The sequence below is a fragment of the Haliotis cracherodii genome, unplaced genomic scaffold (assembly GCF_022045235.1).
Source record: "Haliotis cracherodii isolate W230 unplaced genomic scaffold, xgHalCrac1.p SCAF_1, whole genome shotgun sequence".
In the NCBI taxonomy this organism is placed as follows: Eukaryota; Metazoa; Mollusca; class Gastropoda; order Lepetellida; family Haliotidae; genus Haliotis; species Haliotis cracherodii.
This window is the reverse complement of record NW_027266264.1, coordinates 39,956,672-39,984,071: the sequence shown is the minus strand read 5'-3', so window position 1 is coordinate 39,984,071 and position 27,400 is coordinate 39,956,672. Positions and strand designations below refer to the sequence as shown.

The 27,400-nt window shown below is 39.1% G+C and overlaps 1 protein-coding gene across 2 annotated transcripts in view; it reads left to right on the top strand.

Annotated features, from left to right (window-relative positions):
* The first annotated feature begins 293 nt into the window (after positions 1-293).
* LOC139477877 (leucine-rich repeat-containing protein 61-like) overlaps positions 294-27,400 on the top strand; it is a 136,935-nt gene continuing 109,828 nt past the window's right edge. For both annotated transcript variants that reach the window (XM_071260310.1, XM_071260317.1), the window contains exons 1-3: positions 294-410; positions 8,923-9,009; positions 15,836-15,982. In XM_071260310.1, coding sequence (XP_071116411.1) covers positions 395-410; positions 8,923-9,009; positions 15,836-15,982 — 250 coding nt within the window. In that variant the 5' untranslated portion in view covers positions 294-394. The remainder of the gene's footprint in view (positions 411-8,922; positions 9,010-15,835; positions 15,983-27,400) is intronic.

Genomic DNA, 27,400 nt, shown 5'->3' with positions numbered 1-27,400 from the left:
GAAGGGTAGCGCTTCATAAAAAAATAGCGACCAATGAAACATGGGTGCAGGCTAAAACGGCACCTCAGCAAAACGTCACCGATTTCTCTGGCGAAAACGGCATTACCCATGAAACATTACATAACATAGTGTAGTCTAATCTTTCGAAGGCGTTCACAGCCATCGTCTCATTGGCCTGTACCGGCTCGTGATTTTAGAGACGGGGCCCAGCCTTGACGGGGCCCAGGTTAGCAGGAAGTTACCTCCTTTTCAAAAAGGGACGTCACTCTTGTTGCATTTTGTTTGTTTGCATTGTATCTACGCTGATTGTTGAAGCTGTTTGCTGAATGTCCATTCCTTATGAAATATTCATATAAAAATAGCAGGGTAGCAGCCTGTCAGAACTCTGGGAGACATGACCGATGCATCAGGTGAAGTCGCCTTTTGACAGATTCATGATGATTTCTAGCTTCGAGACGAGGGGATCGAAGACTCTCCTGACCAGAGGTCAAACGAAGGGATCCATGCGGCCAGTCATCACTGCGCCGGAATGTGGTTAGGAGAGCACTAAAAAAAATGATTAAATTACAGTAGCCTAATTTAGTAAGGTCGGGGATCAGAGGAGATGATATCAAATTCATCCAGTTAGAGCAAGGCGAACGGATAAAATGTCGAAGGAATGAAAGCATAGCATTGGTGCTCATACTCAAGAGTCGCGTGTTTCTAATCTTCCGTTGAACCGGAATGGAATTATTTGCCGAGAGAGCAGAAAAGGTTTCGGAAGTTCTTCTTAGAAACTGGGAAAAAAAAGAGATCAACTGAATCTTTAGACAAATATTTTTCATTGTTAGGGGGATGACTTTTTTCAAGTCACGTTTTGTTGATTCATGACATTTTGCTGAGATTCGCAGAGGAACATAGGCATGGTCACCTCGGATGCCCATTTCTTCATACAGATGCAGGATGTGTGTACTACATAAGAATTCTAATTCTAATAAGAGCCCCCTATTTCTAATTTTGAGAGGGCTCTGGGCGCTTATTGCGTCAAATATTTCTAATTTTGAGAGTGCCCTGGACGAGTATTGGTCGAATACGGTGTATGTTTTCACATTTGGCATTTGGATTTTGCTTATGAGACTTGAAAGTCGCAATTGTATGGTTAATTTATATATGAGATCGAGCTCTGTGCACTCAATATGAGATACAGCTCTATATTTTTCTTTTATATCACTCATGTCATTTTTCTAACACATTCATATGTATTGACCACAACACGAACTGCCATTGCCCATACAATATTATATCTGCTTTTATCTCACACATCATTACATTTATGAAAATGCTTCAGTGCCGTAGCCAGCCAGGGGAGGCAGCTGCACCCCCCCCCCCCCCCCGGGTTGTCAGGTCCAGACTCGATTATTTACAGACTGCCGTCATATAGCTATTATTTTGTGTTTAGTGGTACAATGATGTTCTACTTTTACAAGTTTTAATTATAGAACTTTGAGATACTGTATCTGGTGTACGATTCATACTTGGAATAGACAAATTTACTCCAATTCACAAAACATAATCAATAGCAAACCTGTCGGTGCCGTTGCCTGGATAATACTATTTCTTGTTTTAGCCAATGACTGATTTGAGGGCGCATCAATAGGTTTGCATTACAACAAATGTTATTCAACTCACCTAAAAAAGGGAAAAATTCCGCATTATCAATCCATCATCCACTGCCTACTTTAGTTGGTTATTCCATGGATGTTTTGAACACTTTTATTTATCCATCAGTCTTGTTCAAATATACCTCTGTTCGGGACAGGCTTTCACTAACTCCAATATTATACCAATCCTCATCTTACTTCTTATTATTGCTGGAGATGTTGAGCAAAATCCTGGCCCTGTTTCAGTAAACTCGCACAATAAGGAAATATCCATATTCCACTTAAATGTAAGACATTTCCGATATAAACTACCTCGTATTTCTGAGCAAATCTCTGAATATGTCATTGTATGTTTTACAAAGACACACGTTTTTCTTATTGATGATTCTGTAAATACAATGACCTGAAAATAGACCTTTATCATTCTCCTTATAGGAGGGATAGGAATTGTTTTGGGGGTGGTATTATTGTATATTTCTCGGCATTGTTGTATGTTAAACTTAGGGAAGATTTAGAATCATTCAATTATGACAATATGTGTTTTGGGGTTTTCTTGCCTCAGAAGAGAATATTATTATGTGGGTGGTACAGACCACCTAACACCCCTGTGTTGTATTGGTATCAGCTAGAACACTCACTTGAAACTGCTCTAGATTATATGCCTTACGTTGTTCTACTCGGTGATTTTAACGAAGATTTACTCAACAGCAACCTTCACCAACTGCATGATATTTTAGTTAGGAAGAGTTTACGTAATGTAATTAAAGAGTTGACATGCGTCACTCAGCATTCACAAACTCTGCTTGACCCTATTGTTATCAGTGATGATTGCAATTGTAAAGGGTCGAGTGTTGTCGACTTCAGCACGGATATAAGTGACCACAAGGGAGTTGTTGTTTCGCTAACGAACTGCATTGACATGAAAAAATCCTATGTGAGAGAGGTTCTAATTTATAAGATGGTGACTATGCGAAGTTAAATGAATTGATTGAATCAACTGATTGGATGTGCATGTTTAATAGCTGCGAGTCTGTGGATGAAGTATGTGATATTTTTCTGTCCACATTTAAACACTATATAAGCTTATGCATACCAAGCCGTGCTGTCACAATAAGGCCAAAAGATAAACCATGGTTTGATAGTGAACTACGTAGAGAAATAAGAATAAGAGATCGACTGAGTAAAAAAGCTATACGAACATGCAAGGAACACGATTTATCTAAATATAGAAAACAAAGAAATAAAGTAAACAATTTGAAGAAAGCTGCCAAGGAAAACTTTTATCTTAACTTAAATGAATTATTATCTGCACAAATCAAGGAAAACAGTTCTAATTATTGGAAACCTTTACGTCACTTGATCAAAGAGTCTGGAGCCAGCACCGTGATCCCACCTCTGGTCACTAACAACAACACTGTACCAGAAGCATTTTCTGATTTTGATAAAGCTGAAGCTCTCAACGATTATTTTACGTCAGTTTCCAATTATATTGATGATGAAGGCGCCTCACTACCACCATTTGTTAAACTATGTGAACATGAATTGGATTATACCGTTATTGAAAGTCAAGAAATAACAGATCTCATAAAGTCCCTACCGGTAAATAAAGCAAGTGGTCCCGACAACCTGAATCGAAGATTACTTAAATATATATCACTATCCATAGCCAATCCTTTACGCTTGTTATTTAATTTGTCTCTTGAACAAAGCATATTCCCATCACAGTGGAAAATTGCTAATGTAATGCCTTTGTACGAAAAGGGAGATAAATCCAACCCTTCCAACGACAGGCCTTTTTCACTGTTATCTTGTCTTTGGAAATTATTTGAAAGACTCTTTTTTAAAAGAATGTATAATTACTCTCTGAAGAATAAACTACTTTCCAAATATCAATCGGGATTCATGCCAAACAATTGTACTACATATCAATTAATTGAAATTTACCATCATATTTTTAATTCACTTGATGATCATAGATATTTTTGTATGATATTCTATGATATTTCTTTGGCATTCCGTAGGGTATGGCACAAAGGTATATTGCATAAACTTCAACAATATGGTATAACTGGTAAATTATTAGCTTGGTGTCTTAGTTATCTGTCAGCCCATTGCCAAAGAGTATTTATTAATGGTAGTTTATCAAGTAAAACATTCCTAAAGCAGGTGCTCTGTACTGGGGCCGTTCCTATTTCTAGTTTACATAAATGATATTACTGATAAGCTTCAAAATATTACTAGGTTATTCGCCGACGATACATGTATAGGAACTTCATCTACTGATATGGTCGTAATTGAAGACAGACTAAATCAAGACCTTCTCTCTCTCTATCATTGGGCAAGCACATGGCTTGTAAACTTTAATCCAACCAAGACAAAATACATGCTTTTTAGTCACAAACAGGTACAGGATTATCCAACTATTTGCTATGATAACAGTGCCATTGAACATGTTGAAATCCACAAACATCTGGGGGGCACGTTATCTCAAGATACGAAATGGACTGCACGTTTCAATTATTGCTAGGTCAACAGCGAAAATGGTTTCAGCTATGCGTAAAGTTAAATATAAATTAAATAGATATAATCTGTCAAAAATCTATCTGACATTTATAAGACCTATTCATGAATACTCATGTATGGGACAACTGTTCTGCTTATAACGAAAATATACTTGAATTAATACAACTTGACGCTGCGAGAATTGTGACAGATTTGACCAAATTTGCCTCGATAGAAAGTTTATATTTTGAAACCGGCTGGCTACCACTAAAAGAGAGATGAAAAATTAAAAATCTTACGACAGTGCACAAAATAATAATAATAAATGAATGTCCCTCATATCTAAATGATTTGTTACCCCACAATAGATAAGCTGCTTCAAATCATAACCTACGTAACAAACAGAACATGACTGTACGTTTTGCCAGAACAAGTACATTTCAGAAATCATTAATAATAGACTCTTTAAAACAATGGAATTCACAAATTAATATTAATAGTATCTCTGTAGCTGAATTAAAAACAAAAATTTATCCAAATGTTATTAAATCTCCAAATTATTTCAGTTATGGAAAGCCTCAAATTAACATCATCCACACAAGACTTAGGCATAGATGTAGCATTCTAAATGATGATTTATTTAGGGGTAATTTGTCAGACTATTTCTTGCCTTTGTGGTTCCCCATGCTAAATGCTTTTCACTATTTTCTTGAATGTAAAAAATATTCTTTAATAAGACAATCTTTGTTTATCAACTTTAGGAATATAGAGCTAGGTCAGAAACTCCGACATTCATACAGTTTGGCCCTCACTCTGTGAAGGTTCATACTCCAATGAACTCACACAAAGTGAAGGTCAATTCTTAAATAAAACCTGTAGCCAGTTTCAAGAAATTCTGTTTTATTCTGAAGTTGAAACTCAAGAGTTATGTATATGTTTCATATGTAATGCAAAATTCATAATGTATAACAATTGGAAAATATGAATATATTTTGAATATTTAATAATACAATAGAACTAATTAATGTGTGCCAGATCAGGGAGTAGTCAGAACACGTATATGGGTCATTCTCTAAAAAAGTAACATTTCCTGTCCAAATGAATTTTCTTGAAAACAACTCATAATTCTGTTTTCAGATTACTTGACAATGAAGATATTTATCAGATTTATGCAATATTCTGATCAAATTACTGCTATAACCTTATGTTAGCCAGAACAATACCTTTAATGTGCAGAAATGTGCAGAAACTTGTTGTCCACAAATAAAAAATCAAACTTTCTCAAATTATCTTAAGTCTCTGGGAACAAATACTTCCCAAAGCCCTGGTGATTTATGTAGCATGACATCATGAAAGGCAGATAACAGCAGAAAAGCTGATGATTTTCCACTTGGAATCATTATTTTTGGAAACAGTAATCGTGTCCAGAGTAATCGTGTCTGTCCTGTCACCAGGTAGTACAAATACAAATAATAATTGCTCCTTTGGTAAGCCAGAAGGCTAAGGTCTTTGCAGGTCTCTTCCTTTCCAGTACTATCATGGCACCATATGCTCAAGCAATTTATATTGGTGCAGTGTCTTAAAATAACTGGTAAATGTTGTCTTTTGATGTGTACTTTTTGTAGGTGTCTGTGCTGTAACCATGCATTTTGGGTTCCGGAATTGTTATTATAAAAATCAAATATAATGAGCATATTTGACTGTCAGAATGGAACTCAACCAGTGTGCTTTTTTTAGTGCAAGAGAGAAGTCATTGTCCTAAGCTGGCATTATGTCATAGTTTGTCTCTCCTGTCACTGTCTCTGCTGTCACCTTAAAAAAAGTGACAGGACAGACATATTTAGGCGACAGCACAGACATATAGTGTTCAATAAATGTTTCAACATATATATATTAAAAGACAAAGAAAACATGAATGGTAATGTATTTTGTATGTTTGTTTGTTGCATGAAAATCTGAAGATTATCAACATTTGGGTCAATAAATACTGATTACACTGCACAGTAGATCTTTGGTAACAGCACCGACTTGTAATAGTGACAGCACAGACACATTTCAGTGACAGCAAAGACATTTTAGGATTTTTTTATCATGTTGACACAAATAATGAACAATTATTCATTTACTCGCATTACTGTTGTACATGATTAAGAAATGTAACATATTTAGCAAATTTAAATGAAAGTAATGTTACATGATCACTTCAAACACCGTGTCTATGAGTGACTGTGACAGCACAGACACGTAACAGTAACAGCACAGACATTTAGTGTTTAATAGAGATTTTGAGAAAGTTTTGTTCAATGTTTCAGTGTCTTTAAAACTCTATCTCTTAGGCTTTTGTTAGTTACCGGAAAAATTGAATTTCCATTAATATTTGGGTCAATAAACACTGATTACACTGCACAGTAGAACTTTGGTAACAGCACAGACATTTAATAGTAACATCACAGACACTTTTCAGTGACAGCAAAGACATTTGATTTATTTACCAAGTTGACACAAATAATGAACAATTATTCAATTTGCTCGCCCTACTGTTGTACATAATTAAGAAATGTAACATATTTAGCAACTTTGAATGAAAGTAATTTTACATGATCACTTCAAACACCGTGTCTGTGCATGAGGGAAAGAGAGAAGTGGAGGTGTGTGCTGACAGAATGGAGTGTATGAGTGGGGGAAAGAGAGAAGTGGAGGTGTGTGCTGACAGAATGGAGTGTATGAGTGGGGGAAAGAGAGAAGTGGAGGTGTGTGCTGACAGAATGGAGTGTATGAGTGGGGGAAAGAGAGAAGTGGAGGTGTGTGCTGACAGAATGGAGTGTATGAGTGGGGGAAAGAGAGAAGTGGAGGTGTGTGTTGACAGAATGGAGTGTATGAGTCGGGGAAAGAGAGAAGTGGAGGTGTGTGTTGACAGAATGGAGTGTATGAGACGGGGAAAGAGAGAAGTGGAGGTGTGTTCTGACAGAATGGAGTGTATGAGTGGGGGAAAGAGAGAAGTGGAGGTGTGTGCTGACAGAATGGAGTGTATGAGTCGGGGAAAGAGAGAAGTGGAGGTGTGTGTTGACAGAATGGAGAGTCTGAATGATGATGAAATTCACCAAAAGACAAGTAAGGAAATGGTACAAAGTTCAGATGATGATAAGATGGAAAGACAAAAGGAAATACACCAGCCAGTTGATACAAATGAATGCCCCGGGAAATTCGTTGTCATTGTGTATAACATATCATATCCTGGTTATGTTGAAGATATAGAGCTAGGTGAAGTTTTTGTGGAATATATGCATAACGCGGGAAAGCACGGGAATGCAAATTGTTTCTTCTGGCCACGCAAACTTAAAGACAAATGCTGATACCAATTTGAGGACATAGTTAGCTTTGTACCAGAGCCTTCCAAAATATCACTGTCCTCTGACTATTGTGTTGAGTCTTCTTTGTGGGAAGATATGTTGGAAACAATTCATGGCAAACAATAACCTGTGTTTATATGTGCACATGAATGAGGTCAAGAATGATTTACTGAATGTTATCATATAATGCTATCATTTGGTAAAAGTGCAAATATGTTATCAGACTTTGTCTGTGCTGTTACTGTTGAAGTTTTGAAAGTTGACTATTCTCGTTTCCTTACAGGTTTATGCTTGGAATAAGCAACAATAACCTCAAAAAGTGCCATTAAGGTTGTTGGTAGAGTTTCTGATCAAGTTCTATTTTTGAGATGAGCAATTCCACATAATATTGGTTTATGAATTTTTGCTTGTCTGTGCTGTTACCAAACCTCACATTTTTATCTAATTAAGGTCAGATACAAAATACACCTAACACTTTGATATGCACATTCATTGAGTTTCCCTTTTTTTGACTACCTTTACTTCTGAAACACAGAACACAGAAATAGTTATTTTAGTTTTGGCAATTACAAAATATTTTGTCTTTCCTGTTACCATGTTGTCTGTCCTGTTACCATGAATGTCTTTCCTGTCACCAGGTTTCTGCCATCTCAAAAGTTAAAATTGGTTTAACTCTGCTGACAAAAATATATATAATTCATAAAATGAGTGTAATAACTATTATTACCTTATAGAATTATGGTAGTTCCATTTCAGTGTAAGAAGTAGACAAGTTTATCGTACATCTTTTTGCAAATAATTCCATTGTATGCATATATTTACAGTCTAATAGTATAGTAAAGCCAATAAATGAAATTTTAAAGCTTTTGACATTTGAACTATGCCAAAATGCAACAACCATATCATAAATTTTATTCATTTTAGATTTATGTTTGGTGACAAAAACTGAATTTTATGCACGGTAACAGCACAGACATTTGGTACAGAGATGCCAGAAATAGTTTTCTGCAAAAAGGAAAATAAGACATATTAAGCCTGCATATTTTAAACTTGTATTCAGTAATTGTTATGTTGTTTATCTGCTCAACAAAAACATTTCAAAAATGAATTCTGATTTGTTGATTTTTCATAGGCCAAAATGTTACTTTTTTAGAGAATGACCCATATAACGAACACGATAGAGCGAACAAACGAATACAGGAAACTGTTACAAAATCCCTGATTTATCTTCTCTATATTATCATTTTGTTTAAAATGGTACAACATTATTAATCATTTTTCACTTGTTGAATTTTTCCAGGTCAGCTTATGAGCTTGATAACCCATGTGCATAGAATAGTTTAATTTATTTGTTGAATGTGCCTGTTAACATTATTTTTAAAGTCACTGACTGGCAGCATTTTTAAAGGAGTAATTATATTTTGGTTCAGATTTAAAAGTCAGCAAGCAGCTCCTGAAGACTCGCAGTGGAGAATTTGATCTTGCAAGCATACATTCACTCTTTCTTCGTGATGTAGGTGAGTACAAGAGCCACAGGTACACTTCTAATGTTTAGTTTCACTCAACTCAAATTTCTTTTTCATATGTTAGGGGATAACATACTGTGTGTTTAATGATGAGCTAGGTTACCTGTAGGTATAACTAAGCTAGATTTATTTGTACACGAATGCACATCTTGAGGTTTCAAATGTTTAATTTGGCCAAATGTCAGGAGTCGGTTATCAGTCTGAATTCAGGAAACTGGAATAAAAGTCTTTCTGATGCTATATATATATGCTCAAATATTGTCTTTTTGTTGAAACATCACTAAAACATTAAGGAAGCTTTGCAAGATTTAGTTCTACACCGCATGTCACTATATTGTGACAACATCGCTCATTGTTATGCACAAAATATGACATCAATGTTACAGTAGTATATTGTAAGGCACCAATTGTCGAGTTCTCTGTTTTCCGTTAAACATAAAATGCACTTTGTCGATATCTATTTTGTTTTCTGCTCAAAATGTGTTGCCACAAATACTTTGAATAGTGTGGCAACTGCAACTTTGCAATTAGTAACATGTAATTCATCTTCCAGAGGCAAGAGTATCCACTGGTATCAAAGTCTAGTGAAAACTTGGGAAGATACACACAATTTTACCTACTGTTATTACACATTGTCTACCAACAATGATTGAGAAAGAAATACTTTTCTTTGAATATTAGCTTCAATGGTGAAGCAGTTGTCAATTTAGCTGACTCAATCGGAGGTGGTTGTAATCCTCCACCACGATGTGGGGCTGGACCTAGATTTTCAAAAAGATCTTAGCTAAGATAAATATAAACTGCTTATGTTTAAAGTTAAATATGTTAAGGTTAAGATAAGATAGATTTTCGAAACTATCGTAAACCTGTCACAGATCACACAAAGATACGATAGCTATCGTAACTCTGACAGAGAACTCATTTGTGTCAGAGATTGAAAAAACGGGTTTTTTCCCAATGACATCACAGGGATTTTCCAGCCGCTGACAATAACAACAACATGGAGAAGTGACACGGAATTCAGGATCACATTGTCAGGTCACATTGTTTAACACGCAACTATTTGAGTGAAATTCCGTACAATCATACATATGACCAACATGTAGACGTTTTGTTATTATGATAAAAGATGCCATGACTACCCGAACACAAATAGCACTCGTGTGCTATGCAAAGACATTTTTCAAAACCAATAAATGTTATAATCAATAAGTGTAGTGTTACCACGCTATAGCTATTAGAATTGAAATAATGTGCAAAAAGATACTTCCCTACTTTCCCTCCATGTTGAACTTCATGTGAACACATTGCTTACAAGGTCAAGGGCGAAAGTAAGGTACATTATTCTAAATGCCAATGACTAGACGAGACCTTTGATCGAACAGCCGGCGTTAAGCATTTAAGATGCATGTTCAAGTCTGATGTTATGTGATGTATACTGGGTCTAACTAGATCCATAATTCTTTCCAAAATTTAAAAGTGACACTAATTTTCGTTCGCAAAGAGAGATAGTATAGGATTTGTAAAGTTATGTTGTCTCAGGGAACACGCCACAAGTTAACTAGAACATACATATAATGTAGTCCTTTTCTATCCTTTTGAACTAGTAGAGTTAATAAACTGATTTTTCTGATTTCATTCAAGTCCGGCCGATGAGCGAAATACATTGTAAATGTGTCAAATCACTGTAAAGTATAGGGTCAACAGACAAATACTAGTATAAATGATCCTCAGCAATGCTGTCAGACAAGCCAAACATCATCGAACTACGTTCTGGAATAGATTTAATTGTCTGAATGGTCTAACTCTCATTAAAATCAGATCTAAGTTCTCGCTATCGCTAAACAAAGATCTGAGGACATCCCATTACAGATCACGTCAGACTGACCTTGCGCGAAATTTGACCGACCAATGGAAGGACTGACAAGAAGTCGACATTAGCCAATCCAGAAGGCAGATTTCTCGTGCATTATGGCACTAATTTCCAATTGGCGACTATGCTTCGAAACATATTTTGACAAAATATTGCATAAAAATGTGAAACCTGAACAAAAGAAGATTCTGGAATGGCTAATAGATTGTATGGATTCAGTCGTTAAACCTGTAACTATCGTTCGGAATACCCTGTGTTAAAGTTTTTGAGATTGCATGATTAGAAATCACATTCCGACTGTCACTTTCATGATCTGGTAAGCGACACTCTGATCGGTCAGATGAAAAGTCGTTCTGACGTGACCCCTAAATGTGATGTCCTCAGATCTTTGTTTAGCGGTAGCAAGAACTAAAATCTGATTTTAATGAGATTGGAATGGTCTCAAGTATCTATACATTTTTTTAACATAAAACATGTAGATGTACATTTAAATATTAAAAAGACTAAAATCAATCATTTTTTTAAAATCGGGATATTGAATGCAAAATTCAAAGATTATTGTGTTGAAATTGCCTATTTTATATTGATCAATAAATTTATTCAATAAAAGTTTTCTGCGAACATATATTGGAAAGTGAATTTGGTCGATGTTCAAACTATGATACTTTTTGACGACATTTTAAACCTGAAGAAGCATGGAAACCCATTCTTTATTTGACTTTTCAATGCGAAAGTCTGTGCTTAACTTCTGCTGTCAAAATTTCAATAAATTGTTGTATTTAATGAATTAATGTTAATCACCTGTTTTTGAAGAATGCAATTGTTCAACAGACAGTTTTTAATCACTTGTTATCAAATATTTGTCTTTCAATAATATAGATAACCTAGGTGTTGTTTTTAAAATATAAAAAATACAATTACTTTTGCTAGAAAAAAAAAAAAATATACACTTTATACAAATAAACTATAAACATATTTGATCACATGTATTTCCTTGTTAAATCAATAAATACTACACTGTATAGTTATATTCAATTGTTAACACACACAATTGTTCATTGTCCCACACTATTTTAGATGTAAAACCTGATGAGAAACGCTTATGGTTTTGCACTTCGTCACACATGTAGATTGATATGATTTTATAAAATGCGAAAATAAAGACTAAAGCATTGTCACAAACGCAATCCAGAAAATAAAACAGCGGAACGCTGCGCTTTAAGAAAACTGTAACATTGAGCAAGGTCTCGCTGGGCGAATACAAAGGGAAACTACTCTCAGTTAGAGTATGAACTGAGTTATCAATAAGGTCACGGTCATTACTATAGCCTGCCGACACTTTCTGTTTTTATCCTTCCCAAATTATCGAAAAGGTATGTTGGTTCACCCTTCTTCAGCATGGACTCAAATAGAAATATATTGTAAGCTACTGACTCCATAGTCATGTGGATCACTGTCGCGATTAAGAACATTTCTGAAATGAAATCTTTGATGTGTGCTTCGTGTTTTCGAAGTGTCAATTTGAATCACACAGTTTAACAAAATGAAATGTTAATGTTTGAACGTAAAGCAGACTAATTGTTTGGCAAAATATCTAAGGCAAAATATGCCACCATCTTGAATGAAGATAAAATAAACGTATGATAGCTATGTAGCTATCTTAGATTTACGATAAACTTAAGATATCTTAGGGTATGAAAGTTTCGAAAATAGCCTATGATAGCCTACGATTTCCTGATGATAACTTTACGATAATTTTAGGGCTACGATCGTTTCGAAAATCTAGGCCCAGGGCTATAGGAATGGAGGTCGTCCGTCTGTCCGCCCACTTCTCAAAGGGGACAAATTTTCTCAAAAACTATTGAAGTTGGAGAAATGAAATTTTACACACTGACATTACTGGTCATGATCTTAAATGAGTTTGAAAGGTACTTTCTTTAAGTAGTTTCTTACAGCCTAAGGCCCTTGTGCTGTGCTTTTCAACTTAGTGCATACTGCTTGAAATGGGGAGAAATGGGGACAAATTTTCTCCAAAACTACTGAAATTACATGGCTGAAAGTTTGCATACTTATATTAAGATATACTTGCCCTTGCTCCATGCTTTTCAACATTGTGCATAGTGTCTGCAGTGGGGACAAGTTTTCTCAGAAACTACTGATGTTATATAAATGAAACTTTGCAAGCTTATCAAAGAGATTCTTGGCCAGGCTGAGTTCGGAAATTGATGCTGTAAATTATTTGTTTTCAGATTTATGGCTCTTGCTCCATGCTATTCAACTTACAGCATAGTGTCTGCAATGGGGACAACTTTTCTCTTTTGACGTTACATTAATAAAATTTTGCATGCTTATCTATGAAAAACAAAATAACTTCCCTTGCTGTATGTTTTTAGATTTTGAGCAAACACAGTTATGGTCCTTGATCCATGTCATTTTACAAAGTGCATCGTGTCTGCCACGGGGACATTTTTTCTCAGAAACTACCGAAGTTAGCTTGTCTAAGAGATACTTATCAAGACTGAATTTGAGAAATGGGGTGCCATAAAATATTTTTTCCAGAGTGTGTATTATTTTCATGTTTAATATGTTTTTGTGATGACATAAAGCAACATATAGTGCCTATCTTTTCTTAAGGCTATATAGGACTCGTTTATATTCACTACTATATGAACAAACAAAATTCTTATGTTCCCCATGGCGGGGGATAGTGATAACACTGACTTTTTACTTATCTTGCATTACTTCTTAATGAATTCACTGCTTACCTTGCAACAAAAAACGGGACAGTGTACCGGCGATGGTCCTGGGTGAAGAAATTAATAAACTGTTCGTAGTCCCACTTTTCACGACCACCGCCGCTGTCCTTTGACCTCTATGACCTTAGGTCACCTCTCCACATCACTGCCTGTTGCGCTACAGCAAGAACGAGTACCAGCGGAGCTCTCGTTTATTTAGACCTTCACAGTGTTAGAAATTGGCACTAGTCCTATAGTCCTTGCCAAACTGCCCAATAGTTAAGATGTCATAAGGACTAGTAGAAATTTGCCCTTTTTAAGGGTTTTGCTATATGTTATCATTGTAAGGACAAGTGGACTAAAACAATTAGTTTCTACCGCTGCCTTCAGTTTTCGTCTACAATTTTAAAATTCAACTGCGATGGGTGATGTATTCTCTTCATATTACTCTCAACATGTTGCGCAGTTTTATATGATTTATTTAGGCCAGACTCAGGATTCCTTTCATGGGAATGGGCGTGGCAGAGGGAAATCCCCATCATGGTATATATATATATATATATATATATATATATATATATATAGGGGAGGTGATAAGAGGGGTAAACACAGAGATGTTGGACAGTCACTACAGTCCCGCCCTCAGCCCCGTCCCAACTGTCCATTCCCCGGTAGGTGGGAAACTGAATCGATTTTGGAAGAACTGGAGCATCCTCAAGGACGATTACGTTCTCTACGTAGTACGTCACGGTAACCAACATTAGCCACAGCGGCACTACATGAGAACAACATCACCCGGGTTCATTTTGAGCATGGGACGCATGGAGTGGTTCATCTCGGGTTGTGCTGTGATTTTACTGCGAAAAATCAATTATCAGGCCACCTCAATCGTTCCTTCACCATCCCACCAATATCAACTATTGTGGGAAAAGAAGTTGAGGGTGAACTTCTGTTATGTCCGGTAAGGGGACTGTGAGTTTTCATTTGCCGTTCCAAGGCTAGGCGTGGTTCGAGGAAGCAGTTATTTATACCCGTGTCTACTACATCCACGACCGAAGTTAGTCGCAACACCATATCTCTATGATTACATGCAATCATCCTTCAGGCGTATTCCATCCCCAATCTGGATCGTCCAAGAGCGAATAATCCTCATGAGATCAGGGCGTTAGCCTCTACCATGGCTTTACACAGCAACTGTTTTATTAAAACAATCATGGCACAGTTTTTGTGACTCTCGAGGACGTCAAGGGTGTACAAAGTTTTGGGCCGTTGGTTATAGCCCAGCAGGTTACCAACCCCCGACGCAAATAATGAACTCACCCTATGCAGAGCCATTCCAATTTCTGGTGCTGTCACTCAGATTTCTCCAGTGGAAGAATATTAGACAATTGATTGTCTAAAAGGCTCTATGATGTAGTAAGTAAAGATTTAGCTGGTGAGCTAGTGGTCGTTATTACTAATAAAGGGAGTTACTCTTTAATTCCTATGTTCACATTGAAATAACCCGACCTTAATGGCGTTTTACTGAACGTTTCCGCTTCACGGTTTATCGACCAACTGGTGTCGAAAAACAGGTGTGAATTATTGAGGTTTCTGAATTTTGAAGGTTTCCCTCCTCCAAACAGTCCAATACAGATGCATTAAGGAGTAATGCAGGATAAGTAAGGATGAGAGGTTTCTAAACATAAAAATAGTAAAAATCTAAATATTTTTTACATTTGTATACTTATCCTGCATTACTACGTTTAAGGCCCACCTGTTGCAGACTTGCCTCCCCACTTTGGCTTCAGAAACCTCAAAAGTATATTTTTTTTTAAGCTCGGGTGACAGTCAGACACATACACAGTTTATTAATTTATCACCCAGGACCATCACCAGTACACTGTCCTGCTTTTTGTCTCAAGGTAAGCAGTGAATGCATTAAGGAGTATTGCAGGATAAGTATACAAATGTAAAAAATATTTAGATTTTACAAATTTTCTTGTTTTGATTTGAAACCACTCATTCATTATTCAGAATTAATTGTTTTTCAGATATATGGTAGAATTAGTGATTTATCACTTTCATTTAGTTGCTATAGTTATTTGTGAGTAAATCTCAATGTCATAATACATAACTGTCATCTAGGAAAATTCTAGAAAATACAATGTTGTATTGAGGACATGTACTTTGTTCTATTTGAAATTATTATGTATTATGTATAATATAGGTGTGTGTGACCTTGGCTGCCTGGGTGAGTGTGTTAGTATGGAGAGACTGGACCTCTCCCACAATCATCTGACAGTACTCCACAAGCTGGCTGGCCTCACCCAGCTCCACACCCTCAACCTGGCCGCCAACACAATCACTACCTTAGGTAAGTAACGCAACAGTCATACTCACTTGGTCATGTAGCATGTACAGCTAAATTGAGCCACACATATGGCACATGTAGAACAATTTAACATGTAATTGAAGGTCAAAGGCACAACATAAAAGTGAAGAAAATAACACTCAATGCAGCTGTGGGTCAGTTTCTTTTGCATAAACCTATTGGCTCAGGAGTTTTTTATTATCCCCCGCCACGAAGTGGAAGGGGGATATAGGAATGGGTGCCATCCGTCTGCCTTTCCATCCGTCCTTCCGTACCTTCATCCATTCGTCACATTTCATTTCTTGAGCAGAACACAAAATTCATGAGAGATATCTGAATCAAACTTGGCACATAGATAGGTCTAGTGGTGAACTGGTTCCTTTTGATAGTTTGGGATTTAAAAAAAATTATATTTCCATGGCAACGACTTTGACTTAGACTGAAAATGGCGTTTGTCCTCATTTCCGGAGCAGATCTTTAAAACCGTACCATATTTCTTCACCAAACTTGGCACATAATGTCATCCCGCAGTATTGAATACATTTCCTTTCTTGTTGGTAAGTTCTGCTTTGCTTGTGTGTATGTTCCTACAAAAGTGTCATGGACACGATTGTCACATTCACTGACTAACTTCATGCTGAAACTTTAGAATCTCTTCCAGCAGCATGAATGTGAACATGTCCTAGTTGGTGGGGATTTCAACTGTGATCTGAGTGAAAAACTGAAACTTGAGGATTTCTTTAATGTGCGGAAAATGACTCAACTCATTCACTCTCCAACTCACTGTCTTGGAGCTACACTAGACTTCTTGTTTACTGATCATGCCAGTGCTGTAGCATTCCAGACTCCAGTCTACTACTCAGATCATCAGATGATTGGTGCTGTACTTCTCAGTACACCTCATGGTGACCCCTGCTCTCATTGATTTCTAAGTAAAGTAAGAACTCCCTTACTTCTCTGATTATTGTTTAAGTAATAACACATCTCATTACAAATACAACAGTGTAACTGATCTTAAACCTACTCAACTGTATAAACACTGCCTCCTATCCTGTATATATTCTTGTCAACCATACTCTGTACTTCACTTCCTTGATCACGGTGTTAGAATCTACACCGAAACGTCGCTCCTAATTGTAATAAGGAAGTTGTTCGTACATATGTCTCATCTTTACTCATTACAAATACAGTTACCGTACGTATTCTATCATAAACTGCAGATGGCAAAACAACACCAGTAAAAATTTTTTTTAGTGCTGCAATTGGGCCATTTACAAAAAAGGAGCTAATGCATTGCACACAACCGAACATGTCATATTGGTCGGGGTTATGAGTATTTCATGCTTGTTTTTTTAAATTTTTTTTAGGGTTTTAAATTGGTGATAGCATGATTTTGTATCTTATTAGATGTGGCCTAGTAGGCCTGTTTTAATTAGGAAAATGCCTAATGCTTTGTTTAGTGGTTTTAGAATGAGTGAGTGAGTGAGTGAGTTGGGTTTAACGCCGCTTTTAACAGTATTACAGTTATATCGTGGCGTGTCAGCTTAATGCGGGAGGAAAGCCGGAAGTGATGCAGGTCTCAGACGTTTACCACTTCGGTGAAACCCACGAGCACGAGTATGGTGCTGACAAACCTAGAAACATAATCGGGCCGAACTGGGATTTGAACACACAATATAGGTTTCTGGCGTGCCCAAGGGACGCAACTCTGCACAGCGAATCGCGGCACCTTAGACGACTGGGCCGCCCTAGTGGTTTTAGAAGTGTTGCCAGAGACATTGTTTGTTACAGTTTATTGTGTATTTGAGGGCTGGTCTGTGTTGTTGGTGGTGTGTGCAGAGTAATAGTGCGTGTTCAGGTGTTTCTTTTTGGTTACAGTTAGGGTATTTACCTGTTTGGTGTTTTCTGATTCTGTGTAGTGGAGAGTTTGGTTTAGTGTGCCCTGTCCGTAATTTGATTATTACCCTGTCAATTTTTTTGTTTTTTTGAGTGCCTTTGGAGCACCTGTTTCAGTTTACAGTTTGATTTCTGATATTGGTTTTGTCACTTTTGGAGGATTTTACTCTTAGTGATACTTTTAATCTCGTTTTGAGAGATTGGTGGTTGATGCTTAATTTTAAAACTTATCCTATCTCGCACTTTGCATTTCTCCCTTCTTCTTCGATCCTATGTGGGAACGTGTTTGAATCATGTTTCCAGCTTCTGAAAATATAAATAACCACCCAAGCCCCCCCCCCCCGCATCTACATGGTTATGTCCAAAAGCTAGGTCAGTTACGTGCCTCTCGTGCACGCAGTGCCTGCTTGAACTGACCATGTGTTCGCCTCTACCAATTCTACCAATTCTACCTAAGTAATATGGGAAAGAAGGACAATCATCGTCCTGCTTGTAAAGAATGCAGACGTACCTATTCCACGTCGGATCCCCACTCATTATGTTGCGACTGTCAGGGACAGTGCACCCTGGGTTCCCAATGTGCGGAATGTCATTCCCTAACTAACTTGGCTTTTATCGTTTACCTTGGCTTCTAAAGTTTACCTTGGCTTTTAAAGTTTCACCGTTCCAAAGCAGAAGATTCCAAAGCTAGTACCAGCTCATCACACCTAAAAGACAATCCTGTCGCACCTGTAATTTCTGTCACAGACGACACCCTCTCAGACAGCTTCCTTACAGACCACCACTCCACAGATACTCAGGTCAATGTGCGCTTGGTCTATCTGACCAACACGGGTCCCGCTCTCGTTATACCAGCGACCAATTGCTCCAGTCCATAAAAAAATCCTGCTCTTGGATACGGCTCGCTCTGCCCTCGCGGGGGCTAGAGATACGGCCGTCGATATGACTTCATCTCGGGTCGTTTTAGATCATCACACTTCAGTAAGACGTTCACCTTCCAAGACGACAGATCGGCACTCCCGCTCCCACGATCAGCGCTCTCGTTCCAAGGATCAGCGTTCCCGCTCCAAGGATCGGCATTCCAGCTCACAGGATTGGAGAACTCACTCCCTGGATCGGCATTCTCGATCGAGTTACCATGAGCGTTATCATTCCCGCTCCCGATCATCTTCAATTAATCACCCGTCCGACAGTTCTCTCTACGGCAGAGACTGGTCATCCATCGTTGACTACCACCATAGTGGCTATCCTCACGGAACCATGTCAGCGGTTGATACCTATGCGGCCCGTCACGGAGAATGGGATGCCTACCCGATCTACCATGACTCTTATTACCAGTGTCTCAGATACCCTTACTCATGGTTTCCTGACTACAGCTCTTCTGCCGGCTACGCCTACCCGTCTCACAGTTCACAGGATCGGTGTTCGTCATCGTATAAAGAACGTAATCGTCGAAGTCATTCTCGGAGCCATTCTCGTTCGGCGCACAGATCACCCGATCGTAATCCTTCTAGGTTGGCTCCTCCCGACCCTTGTCCACATATCCTACCCACGAGTTGGGATCACAGGGACTTCGGAACCATCGTTTGACTCTCTTGTGAAAGCAATATCCATTGACCGCCCTCACCGTTCGGATTCTTCATCGACTCCTCAACCTACAGATCCTGTTCTGTTTTCGGTTGCCTCCCGCTCAACCCCTCCCTGATCGGGTGGTTCAGCCTCTACTTCGGGCGATTTCGGTATCCAGGCTAAACCAACTGACAGTTCACATCCGTCAGGCGTTCTTGACGATCCCTCGTCAACACCTTCCTCAGTTGGGAGTTTTGAAAACCAGCGGACCCAGAATTGGTCATGCATTTGATAGCTGATAAATTGCAGTTAAAGCGGACGACTTCGGCTGCGGATAGGTTCTCCGGATTCGCAGTTCCATCGGCTAGTTCATCGAAGTTCACGCTCCCTCCCAGATCAGTCTTACTGGACATTAACTCTAACCTACATACAGCCTTCGCATCCTTTTGTCGATTACCAGATCGTCTTCATATCCCCCTGATTTATCCTTGAAGACACAGGCACTCATGGCATGTCTACTACGGTCACCTCCCCCGATATTGACAGTGACGTTTCTACTCAGAAGCGCTCAACCTAGTCTTACGTGGTTGAAGATCGGGACCTAACGCACTTGGATACCACAGTCTGCCGTACCCTCCCATTCTTGTCTACTATTTTTCCACCCATGGACGCACTCTCCGTCTCTCCTTCTACTCATTCCCAAGAAGAGGCCTTTACTCAGGGATTAATCAACCTTACACAAGACAAGCTTATGCAACACAGATTTTGAACCTCCTCACTGACAACGCCGGCTCCATGACGGCTCTTCGTCGCCGTGATGTGCTGCAACATTCTTCCTGGGATGACCAATTTAAGGCCAAACTGTATCAGCAACCCTGGTCTTCCCGCTCCTTATTTGCTGATGAGATACAACAGGTCGCACAGGACGTGCAGAGAGATTCTAGCCTTCAGGTCAAGGTGGACCTTCTACGTCTCCAGAAAAGACAATTGCAGGATCAACAGAAAAAGGATCGCCAATATCCCCAATTTGTTTCTGCCCAGCGCGATTTACGTGAGCTTATTTCTTCCCGGGCCTAATCCCCTTCGAAGGTGCGTCAGAGGTCGAAGAGGTCAATGGGGCTTGAAGCCCTCCTCGGTTTGATCTGTCTCTCTACCAGACCCAAGGGGGAACTTGACTCCTTTTCAAATCGGTATGACTGGGAACTTCCGCCCTCATCAGTTCCCGTTACAGCCACACCCGTAGACGGAAGACTCAAGATCTTTGCAAGCATTTGGACCATGCTCGCAGACCCCTTCGTGTCGCAGCTGCTTCAACAAAAGTATCTGTAATATTTCAGTCCATGGCAGAACACAACAAGTCTTCCATTTAAACTTTTAATACAGGTGAGCAACATGGCATCATCGACATGAGAGAGAGATGATCTACCATCATCCAGAAACGAAGCAGATATTAATCTATGATCTAAAACGAAATAGGATCATATCACATCCCCTTTCTTTTGAATAGAAGGAACTGTGATAGTTACTTTTATACAGAAATAATTTGAAACACATTTATGTGTTGTACTATCATCAGATAATTATGTCTCCCCCAGAATGGAGGGAGACATACTGTTTTTGGCACGGTTCCCGTCGGCGTCGGCGTCGGCGTCGGCGTTCCCACCGTTTCCGGACCATAACTCAGAAACCGTTGAATATTTTTTCGCGAAACTTTGTATACACATTAACCCAGCACTGAAGTGGTGCCTTTTGCTATTTAGAGATTTTTGACATTTTTATTTTTTCTCGTTTCCATGGAGATAACTTGAACATAGACTCTGAATGGGGGTAAGCTTGGTTTCCGGACCATAACTCGGAAACCGTTTAATATTTTTTTGCGAAACTTTGTATACACATTAACCCAGCACTGAAGTGGTGCCTTTTGCTATTTAGAGATTTTTGACATTTTTATTTTTTCTCGTTTCCATGGAGATAACTTGAACATAACTCAAAAACTGTTCAATATTATTTCATGAAGTTGTAACATATTAACCAAGTCCTGAAGTGGTGCCCATTAGTTGTTTGAAATTTCTAGGAGTTCTATTTTTGTCTCTGTTATTTAGTAATGGAGGGTGGGAATGAAGAGATGGGGTTTAACGTGAAGTAAACGAATGAATGGGGGTTAGGGGAGGGGGGGGGGGAGACATATGTTTTTACGAGTAAAAACACTTTCTAGTTGACCTATTGTTACTGAAGCAAACTATCCTACATGTAAAATGCTACTTCCACAATTTAACAACTTTGTTGGGAATCCCCTGTTCGCTAAACAGTTGCTTGCAGTGATCTATGACAGCCCTACTTGTACACTGTCCATGAATTCTGCGTACAAAGATTGATTTGGAGTAGTAGTCAGTTATCAAAAGATTTTCACATCCATCGAAGTGAAACAAATCCATTGCTACTGTGTGCCATGGTCTCTGTGGAATATCATGGGGCTGCAATGTTTCATGTGATTGCGACTTTTGGTTTTCTTGACAAATGTTACAATTTGCCAATATTTCTTCAATCTCCTTGTTGATACCTGGCCAGTATATGCACGATTTAGCACGAAGTTGGCATTTTGTAACACCTTGATGTCCAATGTGAAGTTGTTGAAGGGCCTCACGCCTCATCGCAGGTGGTATCATTATCCTGTCGCCTTTCAGTAACAGCCCATCCTCCACTGACAGTTCATGACGACAAGACCAAAATGGGCGAACGATTTTTCGCACTTGCTTTGGATCTTCTGGCCACCCTGATACAATAATGTTCTTTCATGCACTGAATGTCTCATCATTTTCGGTTTCCTTGCGGATCATCTGAAGCTTTTCACTTGAGAACTGAACTTGGTGAATGGTTTTGTCGATACTGATAGTTGGACTTGGAGCTGGGTTTTGCCTAGACAGCATGTCTGAAAGAATCATTTTCTTCCCAGGTTTGTATCTAATCTCGAAGTCGTATTGCTGAAGTTGTAGCATCATTCTCTGGAGTCGAGGAGGAGTGCTGGCTAGATTCTTGGGCTGAATGTTCTCTAGAGGTTTATGATCCGATTTAACTGTGAAGTGATTGCCAAACACATATGTATGAAACCTCTTGCATCCAAACACCACCGCAAGGAGTTCATGCTCGATATTAGCATATCGCTTTTCTGTGTCTGTGAGTGCCTTACTGGCATAAGCAACTGGGTATCCGTCCTGCATGATCACAGCACCTAGACCTTTCATTGATGCATCAACTTGCACGACTGTTGGCTTCCGTGGGTCAAAGTACCATCAAGACAGATCATAGTCTTCAGCTTGTCAAATGCTGCTTGATGTGATTCTGTCCATTGCCAAACACTGTCCTTGTGGGTCAGCATCCTTAATGGTTCCACCAAGTCAGCCAATTTAGGTATGAATGATGACATATGCTGTATCATCCCCAGGACCCGCTACAGTTCAACAGTGTTCGCAGGTGGAGGTAGATTGTGAATTTCCTGAACTTTTTCTGGATCAGGATGTACACCTTGAGCATCATAATAGTTTCCAAAGAACTTGATCCTTTCTTTTCTTATCTCACACTTCTCAATGTTGAAGATAAGACCATATCTTGCTGCAACTTTCATAAGTTGATGCAGGTTTTGATCATGCTCCTCTACAGTCTTTCCATAGACTGCTGTATCATAACTGATACCAAGTGTTCCAGGACACTGTTCAAGGATCAAATCCATCTTCTCCTGAAATATGTCCTGTGATATTCTTAGTCCGAAAGGAAGTCTAAGAAACCGGTACCTTCCAAAAGGTGTATTGAATGTTGTAAGTAAACTCTAAAAATCATCAAGGGTGATGCTCCAATTGCAATATCCATGCCTAGCGTCTAGTTTGCTAAACACTGTTGCTTCACTGAACTTGTGTGTTAATTTTTCCAGGGTTGGTGTCTTGTGGTAAGTTCTCTTAATGGAACGGTTTAAGTCACTAGGATCAAGACACACTCTCAACTTGCCATTTTCCTTCCTACTGAATGCAAGTGAGGACACCCAATCGGTAGGTTCAGTTACCTTAGCTATCACACCTATAGACTCCATTCTTTCCAACTCAGATTTCAACTCATCCTTAAGTTGAATAGGATACTTTCTGGCTGGATGTATCACGGGTACAGCGTCTTCCTTCAGAGCTATATGACACTTTCCAGGAAACTGACCAATGCCTTCAAATCTGCCTGGGTATAGCTTCTGTAGGGTTTCCTTGTTAGGGATAGGTGCAGACTCCTCCACGCTATGCACTGAATTCGTGGGACAGTTCGGTGTGATTAGATTCAGAGCAAGAATTGAAGGTAATCCAAGCAGAATAGGCCCTGGCGCATCTGCAACAAAGAACTCTGTGTCCAACCATTTACCATCAAATCCACATGGTAAAGTAATACTACCATACTGGGAAATTTCAGTACCATTATAAGCACTCAGCTTGACATGTCTAGCCTTTGTAGTACCAGATCAGGGAAACCTGATGCATCAAGAAATTCTGGAAACATTCTTCTGTATACACAAAGTGGTAGTAGATTACCTTGTGAGCCTGTATCCACTTTAACCTTTAAGGTGTGGCTGCCTTGACGGTTACACAGCTTAACATCTTGGTTTACTTTCAGTTCATCAACGTTGTCTTTGGCTACCTCATCAACAAAAGTAACAGATTCAAAATGGAAATGTTCAAACTCCTCACTCATCTAGTCAATATCATGTTGTTTTTGTGAATGTTGGTATGTCTTTTGCTTATGCTGAGACTGTCGTGACATGTGTTCATCATTCCTACGAGACTGTCGTCCATGACTCCTTGACCTAGACTGTTGATGGCACCTTCACTGTCTTCGTCTATGCTACGGTCTCTCTCTCTTCCCTGTTGACACATTGCCTGCCAATGCCCAATTTTACCACACATTTTGCATTTACTGTTGACTGCTGGGCATACATTTCTAGATTTGAAAGAGTGTTTTGTTCCACAAAACCAGCAAACATGCTGAATCTCATCAGCTTTTAAAACCTTACCATCTAGATTCTTAAACTGTGACATATGGTTAACGCTTGCTTCATGTCTCCTACCAATATCAATGGCTTCCTGGAGGGTTAATTTTTCCTCACGTCCTAGCAATGTTTTCTGTACCTCTTGGTATGGAACACCAGCAATGAGAACTTCAATCATTCTCTCCTCTAATGCATCATTGTCCTAAAACAAACACTTCATAGCTTTAGCTTTACATCTTGTGATAAAGTCATCAATAGTCTCATTGTCCTTCTGTTTGTAATGAAGAAACTCTAATCTATGAATTCTGAAATTTTCAGAAGGTTCAATTTGAGAAGAAAACTTTTGCCATAAATTCTTGGGATTGTTTAAATTTTCATCAGTTAGATTCCATGTGTTTAACATTCTAAGACCTTCCTTGCCAGACCATAAAATAATGTAACTGTGTTGATCTTCTGGCTTGATACCTTTAATCTTAAACCAAAGTTTGCTTACATTCCTTAAAAGCTTGACCTCTGTCCGGGTGTGACCAGTCCATGCAAGGTGATGGTTTTGACTCATGGTGATTTTACGATTGCTTCTCAAGAAAACTTGGCGCTAAGGAGTGTATACTCAGTGAAAAAGTTCATCAGTCACACTGAAGAAATATGCTACGGTACACTGTTCGTTCATGAAATGTTCTGATTGTATACCAAATACTGATAGTTACTGGTTACATGCACAAAGATGGGAATAGTTACGGTCACAGTGACATCCATGATTCAGTCCACATGGCGCGTAGTCGAAACAGCACGCCGACTGTCAGATACGTAGATACAGTTCAAAACATGTCAAAAGGCATGAACAAGATCGAGTCGGTGATGTGTAGACTTCTTTGCACCGCTGCCACCATGTAATACTTCAGTCCATGGCAGAACACATCAAGTCTTCCATTCAAACTTTTAATACAGGTGAGCAACATGGCGTCATCGACATGAGAGAGAGATGATCTACCAATATCATAACTCGTCCAGAAACGAACCAGATATTAATCTATGATCTAAAACGAAATAGGATCATATCACAGTATCGATTACCGATGATCACACCGCCAGCTACAATGTTCCATCCCCATCAGAGAACATGTCCGTCCAAGGCAGCTACCAACATTGATCGACACTGTAGGAACATTACTAGCAAAAAACGCTATCGAATGTCTCGGCGCACTTCCCGCGACCCCGGGTTTTATTCCCCCTTTGTTCTTGTCCCCAAAAAGTGCAGTTTAAAACTACGGCTCATTTTCAACATGAAGACTTTCAACGCTACGTACCTCGAAACCCCACCACATTTTCGCATGACGTAGATCGCGCTCCTTTGTATGCTCATTCATCCCAACGATTATATCGTCCCATCTCCATTATTCGACGTTCTCCATTTTTCAACGGCCGATGTTATCGCATTATTTTCCGAGAACACGTGCGAGGTCAGAGGTCACAGGGAGTTGTAAACAACAACCCGACCCCCGCATCTCGCAAACAAAATTTTGCAGATAATGGAGATTCTGGCAGTTCGATCCCACCATTCTTCATTTTTCCTGGCCAACAGATGAGAGAAGATTTGATGGCAGGAGCTATACCAGGTGCTGATGGAACTGTTTCAGAGACTGGATGGTCCAACACTGATATCTTCAATAGTTACATGAAGACTCACTTTGCGAAGTATGCTAAAAGTGACAGTGCTGATTCTCCTTTGCTTGTTCTGTATGATGGACACAGAAGCCATGTTTCACTGGGACTCATCCAATGGGCGAAAGAGCACAACATAGTCCTATTTGTGTTGCCACCTCATACAAGCCACCTGCTGCAACCGCTCGACATTGGGTGCTATGGACCTGTCGAAGCTGGATGGACAGCTGCATGCCACAAACATCTGCGAGAGTCAGGAGGCAAAGCTATCACCAGATACGATGTTTGCAAGATTGCCGGCAAAGTTTTGGCCTGCACATTAACACCCAACAACATCTTGTCTTCATTCAGACGATCTGGCCTCTTTCCATATAACAAAGACGTTGTGACAGATGAGGCAGTAGCACCAGCCATGACATTCAAGCAGCAGACACTCTGTGAAGTAGCAGGAGATTTGTCACAAGCCCGTGATTTCTTAGGGAAGAGAGGGGGTGAGGTTCTAGAGAATGTCCAGACAGCCAAAGTCAGAAAAACCATGAGTAAAATCGTTGGAGGGAAGCCCATTACTGAAGATGAGGTTACTAACAAACTTATTGAACATCAGGAAGCACAAAAGAAAATAAAGCACACTTCAATCAATAGTCATCAAATAACAACTGAAAAGGAAAGCACAGAGCGCAAAGGAAAAGGAAATGGATCGAAAGGAAAGGGGAAAAGAAAGGCTAGAACACCTAGACAAGTGCCAGTGATAACTGAAGATTCACAATCCTCCGACAGTGACGACAGTGGAGATGGTGAAACGTGTTGTTCACGCCGGATGAACTTAGGCAATGCACAAATGTAACTTTTGTGAATTGGGCTCAGTGCACGAGACCTACATGTGGACATTGGGTGCACTTGAAGTTCTGCACGCATGTACGATTTGTACGAAGACATGGCGAATTCTTTTGTCCCCACTGTCAGCCAACATCACAGGAGGAATAAAGCCTAGATGGTGTTCAGACTGTATATTCTTGTTATTTGCAAAGTTTAGTTGATTTTGAAAGGGCTACAAGTATTCATATGAAGACAAACACTCAGTGTCGGCATTCCCGATTTATGGTGAGTAAATATTTCCATACATTACTCGACAATACCAACTTTTCGTGCGTAACACGTTGTCGTCGAAAAATGGTGACGTCACTTGTGTGTACACAAATATAGGTCGGCCATTATCGATCGCTGCACCGGCGGAGAGAAGCATCGAAAATATATATAAACAAATCAAAGTAAGCTGTTTT